Source organism: Diospyros lotus, unplaced genomic scaffold (genome assembly GCF_014633365.1).
Source record: "Diospyros lotus cultivar Yz01 unplaced genomic scaffold, ASM1463336v1 superscaf1, whole genome shotgun sequence".
NCBI lineage: Eukaryota > Viridiplantae > Streptophyta > Magnoliopsida > Ericales > Ebenaceae > Diospyros > Diospyros lotus.
Window position 1 is genome coordinate 3096406 of NW_026267104.1, and position 10547 is coordinate 3106952.

At 35.3% G+C, this 10547-nt stretch overlaps 2 protein-coding genes across 2 annotated transcripts; one reads left to right on the forward strand and one right to left on the reverse strand.

Annotated features, from left to right (window-relative positions):
• The first annotated feature begins 21 nt into the window (after nucleotides 1-21).
• LOC127792978 (chlorophyll a-b binding protein 4, chloroplastic) lies at nucleotides 22-1178 on the forward strand. The gene is made up of 3 exons (XM_052323686.1): nucleotides 22-295; nucleotides 390-805; nucleotides 887-1178. Exons 1-3 carry the CDS (start codon nucleotides 90-92, stop codon nucleotides 1021-1023), a joined length of 759 nt encoding a protein of 252 aa, XP_052179646.1. The 5' UTR covers nucleotides 22-89; the 3' UTR covers nucleotides 1024-1178.
• A 208-nt stretch (nucleotides 1179-1386) lies between these two features.
• On the reverse strand, nucleotides 1387-8231 carry LOC127792977 (agamous-like MADS-box protein AGL65). Its single transcript, XM_052323685.1, has 13 exons — nucleotides 8065-8231; nucleotides 7810-7921; nucleotides 7260-7445; nucleotides 5740-5799; nucleotides 5611-5629; nucleotides 5439-5503; nucleotides 5329-5344; nucleotides 5149-5210; nucleotides 4396-4492; nucleotides 3831-3878; nucleotides 3595-3722; nucleotides 2855-3236; nucleotides 1387-1706 (listed from the first exon to the last, which is right to left on the reverse strand). Exons 3-13 carry the CDS (start codon nucleotides 7442-7444, stop codon nucleotides 1698-1700), a joined length of 1071 nt encoding a protein of 356 aa, XP_052179645.1. The 5' UTR covers nucleotide 7445; nucleotides 7810-7921; nucleotides 8065-8231; the 3' UTR covers nucleotides 1387-1697.
• Nucleotides 8232-10547: the final 2316 nt, after the last annotated feature.

Below are 10547 nucleotides of genomic sequence, written 5' to 3' on the forward strand. Positions count from 1 at the left end.
GATGAAATACAAATGCACCCTCAAAACTCCCATTTTTTGTGCCATTCCTTAGCCCTCCAAACTCACCTCCCTCCGCCGGATCGGAAAAGATGGCCAGCGTCGCCGCCCATGCCTCCACCTTCGTCTTCCGCCCATGCGCCTCCAAGACTCGGTTCCTGACCGGCTCTTCTTCCAGACTTAACCGGGAAATCTCCGCTAGACCGGCCACATCTTCGTCACCCAGCTCATTCAAAGTCGAAGCCAAGAAGGGTGAATGGCTCCCGGGCTTGCCCTCGCCAGCCTACCTCAATGGCAGGTAATAACGATGATAAAAGCTTAAGGATGATAAAAACAGTTAACCGTTAACACACTGTCACTGATTAATTAATTTACATACTGTGGTCATCCAGTCTACCAGGAGACAACGGATTCGACCCCTTGGCGCTGGCGGAGGACCCGGAGAACTTGAGATGGTACGTACAGGCAGAGCTCGTGAATGGGCGTTGGGCCATGTTGGGAGTTGTCGGAATGCTGCTGCCGGAAGTGTTCACGAAGATAGGGATAATCAACGCGCCCAAGTGGTACGACGCCGGGAAGGCAGAGTACTTCGCCTCGTCGTCAACGCTTTTCGTGATCGAGTTCATCTTGTTCCACTACGTGGAGATCCGGCGGTGGCAGGACATCAAGAACCCAGGAAGCGTGAACCAGGATCCCATCTTCAAGAACTACAGCCTGCCTCCCAATGAGTGTGGATACCCTGGTGGCATCTTCAACCCCCTCAACTTTGCCCCCACACTAGAGGCCAAAGAAAAGGAGCTCGCCAATGGTAAGTGCCCAACCCCCTTTCATTTAATTTAAACGGAAGCAAGCAGCAACTGGGCTAATTTGTATCGTGGGTGTGGTGCAGGGAGATTGGCAATGTTGGCATTCTTAGGGTTTATTGTTCAGCACAACGTGACCGGGCAAGGGCCGTTCGACAACCTGTTGCAGCATCTGTCGGACCCCTGGCACAACACAATTGTTCAAACACTAAGGGGTTACTAGACTAGATGATCAAGATTAACCCGTTGCCATGAGTGATGTGGTTTTGAGTGCGTGCGTGTGTGAGAGAGAGAGAGAGAGATCATCTGAGCTTTAATGTGTACAAGCAAGCTTCAATGTACAGGGAAGTAAGATGGCACTACAATTTCATCTACCAATTTATTTGTTTTGTGTTCTGTTCACCCATCCCGGGCAAAGTGAAAACAGAATCTGGACGGAAACACTTATTAAAGAAGTGGGACTTGTTTGTGCGGACTGACTTTATATTTCTGTTGAACAGAAGATCAATTTACAGCAAAGCAGCTAAAACTGCTATTAAGAGTGTTACAGAGTAACTTTATCAGGAAACATTTATAGATACAACAGTTGACAAAAACTGTAATGGGGTATGATTTTTATATATATCTTATATATACTATACACAGCTTATAATTTGCTTACAGTACAAGCAGAATTAGAGCATCTCCAGCTAGGCTAAGGGGAGTTCTTGGGCTTCATCTAATAATTATACACAATAAAGCTTGGAATCAACTCCAATCTCCTCCAGACACAACTGGGATGCGACGCGTCTTCTGTCTTCAACATAACTAGCTACCTCAGCACAGCAAAACAACCAACATGAATATCCAGCAACCATTTTCAGCAACTTGATGGAAGAGGATTTTGGCTTGTGAAAATTAATTTTGCTGCAACCAAGAAGCACCCAAAAAAAAAAAGAGGAACTCATTACAAGACCAATTGAGAAGGAAATTCAGCTACGTGACATCCCCAGGGCATAAGGCCCCCGGTTTTGCAAGGGTCAAGGAAGAGTTGTGTTATACACAGCCTTCCCCTACCAAGGCAACAATATTATTGTCGAGTATTTTGCAACAATTTCTGTTGACCTTTGCAGTGCTAAGAAAAGAGAGGAGGAGAGGGTGGGTTCCGGTTCCAACACCTAAGAACCAAGAAAAGCCGAATGGGCAAGGACTACATAGAGCAGGAAGATAACCAGTCAAAGAAAAACTTCAGCCAGATAAGATCATGCAAGTTCAACAACCATTTAAGTTATAAAGCCTACCTTATTATCACAATGTCAAATCATATAGACTGGAAGCGAATAAGGAACCTAAGGGAAGTGAATTCCAGGTGTTCTAACTAGATAGATTTGAATGTAGTGGCTTGTAAATGCCTAGCACACTCCTATTGCAAAACATCAAAATAACAATTTGCCAGGTTTATTGCAGCTATTTGAATTTGCATGCATCACAATTAAAAAAATAAAGGAGTCTATTGTGATAACAGAAGATGATGCTAACGTTTAACATTAAAAACAGTAAAATTTGCACAATTTCTTCAGAACTAGCTAATTTCAGAACAACCAATAGGCCAATGTGCGTATTTTTACTGGCTATTGTGATTTTAAACACAATAATCCATCACTGATCAGCACAAAAAAGTCCAAACACAGAAACAGAAGTCAAGACTAGCTATATCTGCCTGTTCCAGCATTTGGTATGAGCAGGACCATTGCTTGCAAAAGGGGCCTTCTCCATTGGATAGAGAACTATACTAAGAATAAGTCAAGTGGGTACAAGAATAGGACATAAGACTAATTAAAAACAATCAAAGACGACAGGTTTAAAGAAACAAGACAAACACAATAAAGACTGCACAAAATATGGCTCCTGTATAAAAGTCTCCAGATAATAACATCTAAAAATATCAAATTAGGCCCTTCATCCAGGCAATGCATGCACTACGGAGCAGAAAATAATATCATCAGTTTATTGCTGCAAGCTGACAAAAGGTGGGAGGGGGGGGGTTGGGGGGAAGAGAGAGAGAGAGAGAGCACCTGCGAGTATGAGTTCTCATTGAACATGGAAATAGAGCAAGGCCCAGGTGGAGTAACCCAAGTGTGGTGGATGTTATCATAGAAAGGTCTAGGCAATGGAAAGTTTGTACTAACTTGATAATTCAAAGGATTTCTTTGCAAGTTCATCTCTGGATCAGGCCTCAATTTCTTTGCTTCAGGTAAGTCTATACTATATGGTTGATATGGATATTGCTCATTAAGCTGTTGTCTCAAGCATGCAGTGGCATCCAGCTCATTCAAGACACCACCTCCCTGTACTGCACTATCAGTTTGTCTAGTATTTTCAGAGTCTGTTTTAACAGGGCCAAGGAAACCAGAATAATAAGTTGAGAAGGAAGGAATAGTTGAGCACCCCACATCTCTGCAAAAAGGGAAAAAAAAGCCATAAAACACATAAAGTGGGAATGATACAAGAAAGACATCATCATAATTGGAATTCAAGAAATAGAAGAATGGATCAAACCTTATGAATACCAACATATTTTTTGTTTTGGAACTAGGATTTGTTGAAGGAAAAGAAGCTAAAAGGAAAATAATATTACATATATACATCTTGAAATGCATACATATAAGTAACTTTATCTACATCTGGAAGAGTCACAAGAACATAAATCATCACAGAAAAGAGACCTATTGATCATTATATTACTATTAGCATACAGAAACCAGGCAATTTTGAGATGTTGGGTTCATATTATCATTTATGTGAACCAACTCACCTTTGAGGCAAAAAGTTTGGCTCCCCCGTTAGTATCATATGTTGATTCTCATTATTTGGAAGCCACGATAGTGGTTGGGCTTCTTGCAAACCACCCATCATTAAAGGCAAATGCATCCCGCTTTGGAACTGTGATGTAAAATTGGTCCCTGTAAGATTTTTCAACCAAAAGACACAGGTGCCCACACAACAAAGCTGCAAAGAAATGAACTTTGAAATGGCTACATGACACTTTACCTGGTTTTTGCATTCCAGTGACATAAGCGGGTGCTTTACAAAATTTTCCTGCAAGATTAAATAGAAGTCTTAATATTGTTCTCATTTCCATTTACTCATTTACTCACTATGAGGGTGACCCTTGGTAGCAATGGCACTGTTTGCTCTTTTATTACTGGAAGTTCACAGATTCAAATTATAGAAAGAAGTGAACAACCTCCCTGTAAAACAAGGGTAATGATGCAGACAAAATGACCCTCTCCCAATACTTGCAAAGCTAATAGTCTCATGCACTTGGGGACACGCTATTTCTATTGACTCGCCATGACATAACATCTAAGGGGCAATTGTCACAATATAAGTTGAGGTTCTAAGCTCTAACATGAAAACTTACCAACTACTTTAGGATGTAAAAACCATTCAAAAGTGCCAATTCACATGTAAAACCTGGATGATAATACATAAATTATTTTACTTAATCTAAGTTCTTAAGGCATGAGGTTAAAATGGAAAATAAAGAAGAAAAGGCACATACAAGTGGAGCAATTGATATTGCAAATTTTAGTCATTATGCTTAATGTAGTACCTTTTGCATTTGAATTCGGTTAATTGAATCCTTTAGTGAGTCTTCCATCTGCCTAAGATGGTCAATGTTGTCAATCTTCTCGGGACTACTCCAGCAACTGAATCCACAGAGAACAACAAAATTTATAACATAAAGGAACACAACTCTTTTGGCAATAATTCTTACACATGGTCGTCAAACAATAAGTAAAAGCGAAATTTACTTAGAGAGAGAGAGAGAGAGTTCTATTTGCATTGAATTGAAGGACAACTATAAAACACAAACTACTATTACCCTTTAGTTAAATAATCAGTATTTTCTCAAAACACACTTGGCATGAAGAATTAATAAAATGAGTCCCTCTTCGCTTCGCAGGTCAGGAAGCCAAACAGCACAAATCATACGTGTCTGTTTGGGGTTTAGCAGTTCAAGATAATGTAATAACAGATAGTAGTAACAAAGTTAAAACTATGACCCCTAACTTTTAACTATTATTCTCCATATACAATGTGTATTATAGGTAATACAAAGATATGCAGGTATGATAACTTGTAGATAATTATTAATCAGAAAATATTCAGTGTCTCCATTAACTCCGAAATTCTATTATTGTGTGAATCTTAACCTAACCTAAGAACAGATAATGTTGATAAAGTTGGTTGAAAAATATGTGTGTAGACATCTAGCTGTGCGATTACATTCTGCCAGTTCTTTTATCAACAAGACAAAAAAGAAAAAGCAATACTTTAACAAATAAGAGCTCCAAAGTTGCACCTCAGTCTCCTATGTAGTTCTGTAAGTTGAGCTTGCAGCATTCTTACTTGGTTTGACATTTCCTGGCCATACCAATTTAAGAAAAATTTGTAAATGAAAAATTAAACTAGGACCCTTGGGATGAACAAGAAGTTAAAATTTATTGGGTCAAATCATTGTAAGCAGTAAACCAGGGCTCACCTCAACTGATTGAACACTGTAAGAGAAGGGAGAAAGAAAAAATAAAAAGCATTAGATTTTGTGCAAGGGCCCCATAATCTTGAAAAAGATTCATCTATATAATCACAAACCTCGACCCCATAAAGTCCTGTATATTTACATCATGGTCTAACTTCTTGAAGGTTTTCTTCAGTGCCTATTTTGTCAAATGGAACAGCAAAATCGAGAGATAATTATGGTGTGTTTATCATTTAATCTGAGAGAAAGAGAGAGAGAGAGAGAGAGCTAGTGTAATATTCTTACTTCAAGGGTCTCCACCTTCCTGTTCCAGAGAGAGTAAAATCATTTAGTGACATTGTTGCTTGAAGTTCAAAAAGCAAATAGAAAGGAAGAAACAAAGATAAGCACATAGTCAGTTGATATTTGCCTAACCTTTTTGTCCTTTCCTGTGGTGTAAGTTGAGCAAATTTTGCAATAACCTCTTCAATGTTGCTGAAGAAGAAGTAAAATATGAGATTTTAGAAAATAATAGATCATGCACATAATTGCTAATACCATTGTTACTCCTTTCTCTCTCTTTAATCACATCGAAGAAGGAAAAAAAGCCTTGGAGTTCGAAATATGAAATGTAAAATTATCAACTTTTGCCTATCTGTACATCAAAAGATGCCTGATATCATACTGTTGGTACATGTATCACATGCTCCAAAGTCGCAAACCCATGTAGCTAAATTCCCACAATCTTTCAATTTGCAGGTCAAGCCTTTGTGTGATTTTTCAATTTCTAGCATCATTAGAATAGTACATAAATATCCATGACCTCTCTCTGTGAGTCTAGAATGTGAACCGCTGCAATACACATTTATTCTCTCATCCAAGCCCATGGACATCAGAACTCTACTGCAACTATACTCAGGATTGATTATGTCACCCCCCATTACCAGAGTGTCAAGCCCTTGGACATCAGAACTCTTGCCTAACCTCTACACTATAAATAGGGGTCATTGATCATCATGGAACAGAACAGTGCAAAGCCCTAACCTTGTCCTTTTTAGTTCAAAATTTGGACAAACAGAACAGAAGCACTTACCTATTTCAATCATTTAGTCTTAAGCACATTGGTAACATCCTTATTAATCTCTGCATCTTTTTGGATAATTGGTTCAAGATATTTAAACCTTATTTTTTTCTTTTTGGATGACTTGATCTTCAACTTTTACCATAACACCATGCACACTTATAATTTAATAAATTTACATTACATATATTTGATTTTTAATTTGCTTAACTTAAAACCTCTAGATTCTAAGTATTCATCTATATCTCAAGCTTAGTATTCATGCATTCTTTTGCCACATTCACCAAGACAATGCCATACGCTAATATCATATACCAAAGCCCTCTACCTGGACATTGCAAGAAGCCTCAACCAAGAACCAAACAAGTTGGACTCCCATTATGGTTACAACCAATGTAGTAGAAGCCAAGAAAAATTCTAGCCTAGACTTTGAGCTCAAAAGTTACATAGAAAAAACTAGGCATATACATAGGAACAAATAGCCCAATTGCCAGCCTCTTAACCAATCTTTTAAGGTGAATTATAACGTATTTACTTATGATATTGGGTCCATCTTTTCAGGCAGCTATGAGGCAGTGTAGATCTTTTTTCCCAAACAACAATGATAGTTCTTCAGCTAGCAAGAAGAAGGGGCCTGAAGGGCAATACTAAACCTTTTGTTTAACAATTTTTTGAAGCAGAGGCTTCTAGTAAATATATAGGCTAATATAAAGAAGGATGGTCATCTTTTATGTTCAGAATTTTACAATACATTAGTCATCTACAAAGATAAGTATTATAGAAACATATTAAAACTTTGGAAAATGGCCTCTTGAATTTGCCATCCAACAAAATCCATAGATATTGGCAGCAAAAGTTGGAGACATGAAAGTACCTGCGCTCTCCATGGAATAATGTTGCCCCTCCAGTCGGAGAAAACATAAGAAGAATGATGTCGATGTCACACAGTATGGACAATTCTTTAGCCTTCTTCAAGATGCCATTCCGTCTCTTTGAATAGGTGACTTGCCGGTTGCTGACACTCTCTAATTTCTTTATCTTTAGCTTAACCCTCCCCATACTGCAAATGAATAAAAAATCCCCTTTAAGGAGGCTAATAAATAACTGCCACATGCATTTTATGCTCCCATAGGACTCTTTCCCTAAATTCAATTCTTCAACACAAACACACGCTTCAACAACCATAGCAATAATTTCAAGATGGTCCAATTGAAACAGCTAAGATCAAAATTTCCAACATGATTCCATAATCGTTCTCCGTTCCCACAAGATCAGAACCACAGTCTGAATACGAATGGCATTCCACGATTTGAATGATCAAGAATCGAATTCATCAATTAATTGATAAATTAATTCAGAAATTGATTGATTTTGATGGCGAGCAGAAAGAAAATTCATTGAATTGAGATAAGGAAAGAACATACCTAAATAGGAAAATCCAGTATGGAGAATTCAAGTTCCGAACCGGTTCGAAACTGTGAAACCCTCGATTGTGTACTGCGAACAGACGGTAGATATAACCTAAAGAAAGAGAAACTGCAGAAAGGCCCAAAAAAGGTAAAACCCGTTGCGGGAAATAGATTCAGAAAAGGTAACAGGAACCAGTTAGAAGAGAGAGAAACAGAGTGAGGAGAGAAAGAGAAAGCGCAGAGAGAGAGAGAGAGAGAAGGAGAGCTCACGATTGGACGACGGGCTGTGCTGTGATTGCGGCCGGCTAAAACGAGCGAGAGAATCGGTGGAGTTGTCCAGAAATTTCACAAACCAACCAACCAAGCAAACCCCTTCATTCCTTCCTACATTGATACGAATCGTATTGTACCGTATTCGTGTATTCGTATGTACCAGACAGAGCGCCCCCCCAAGAAAAAAACACCACCCACACACAGACGCCAAGCTCCTGCGTGGCCCATGGCTCAAACTAATGGGCCTTGATTGGGCCTCTACTGGGCCCAGATATACCTCGATTTCAGGTTGATGGGCCTCTCATCTCTTGTCTCGAGAAGGTATTTTTTATTTTTAATATTTTCGTTAACAATTTCTGTTAGGTTTCTTCCTTAGATACAGTGTCAGTTCAAGGTCCATAGTTTTCCTATATTGCACGAAAATGGCTTAGAAGAGCCGTTTCTCCATTTCTAAAATATTTTTTATTCTCGTTTCAATCCTATTTATACTTATTTGTTTAGAAAAATGTTCATTTCCGCATTTCCGTTTCATATCAGAAACGTTTTTCGTTTCGGTACAACTTAGTAGTCTTATATGCAACAAAAAAAAAAAAAAAAGAGAGATAAAAATGAAGAATGTGGAGATTGAAAAAATCTTAGTGACAAATTTAAAAGTCATGAAATAAGTAATGAATATACTATAAATATCAATATTTTTGTAGATGCTAAGATTAGATTGCTTAAAAATAAAATAATTGATAAATATTTATAAGAATAAATAAATAAAGAGAAGGAGTATTAGAAGAATGTACTATTAAGAATTATTGTTATTGTAAAAAAAATTAAAAAATAATTTGACATGTGATACAAATGAAAAGATTTATCAAGATAATAATAAAAATATTTTTAGTCTAATTGAAATGATTGTTGAGTTTAATCCAACAATGCAGTAACATCTTAGAAGTATTCAAAATGGAGAAATTCATACGCATTATCTTAGTCATAATATATAAAATAAGTTGATAAATATTTTAGTATTAAAAATAATAAATATCATTATTAAAAATTAAAAAAATAAAATATTTTTTAATTATACTTGATTGTACCTAGATACAAGTCATCAAGAACAAGTATTTATTATATTAAAATGTGTAGATATTTCAACAAATCCAATAAAAATAGAAGTGTACCTTATAGCTTTTTTAAAAATTGATAATATCTTCGGTCAATGTCTTTTTAATGTACTTAAAATTAAAATAAAAAATATTAAACTTAATACAAATAATATAAGAAGACAAGAATATGATAATGGATCTAAAATAAAAGATAAATATCAATGTGTGCAAAAAAAATGATTAGATACAAATTATAGAACATTTTATACACCATGTGATTGTCATAATCTTAATTTACTTTATTGTGATATAGTTAATTCATGTGCTAATATTATGACATTTTTTGGAATAACGCAATGCATATACTCATTATTTTCTACTTCTACAAAAGATAAATTTTTTTGCAATATTATGTTTTTAATTTAACACTGAATCTATTATCACAAATACGTTATGAAAGTCATATTAAAAGTGTTATACCAGTCAGATTTTAATCTCCACAAAAAATATATGTTTTATATCAATTATCAAAAATTAGTGAGGATTCTAACACAAAAGTGAAATTATTTCTTTAACAATACATGAGATTGAAAATTTTGAATTTCTATTAGGCACGATTATTTGGTATGATATGCTATTTGATGTTAATATAGTTGATAAATATTTACAATGTAAATATATGAACATTGTTGTTGTAATAGTACTTGAAATGTCTTTTTTTTTTTTTTTTAAAGCTATAGAGAAAATGAGTTTAAATTTTCTATGATTTCTATTAAAAAGATTGAAGAGCAAATGAATATAAAATTAAAGTTTCTTAAAAAATGTATAATAAGGAGAAAGAAATAATTTGATGAGAATGAAAATAAGGTGATGAAATTAGTTATTGAACAATATTTTAGAATTAATTATTTTACATATTCAGTTAACCATGTCATTTCTTCTCTTCAAACCAAGTTTGAACAATTTAAAATATACGAAAATAATTTTGATTTCCTTTATAATGTAGAAAAGTTAAAATTGCTTGATAATGATAATTTGAAGAAAAATTGTTTAAATCTTGAAATTTTTTTAAAATATGACATGCTTTTCGATATTGATGGTTTGGATTTATTTTCAAAATTAAAATTTTAAATGAAATTATAACTATGGAAATAAAAACATCACTTGCGATACTGAATTTTATAAAAAAAAAGTAAATTAATTTTCAAATGTATTGATAGTTTATAAAATATAATTAACCATTCATATTACTATAGTTTCAGTTGAAAGAAATTTTTTAAAATTAAAATTAATAAAATTTTATTTACGTTTCAATAATATTATAAGAAATATTAAGTGATTTGACTATATTGTCAATTGAAACATATTTACTTTCTAAATTTGAAT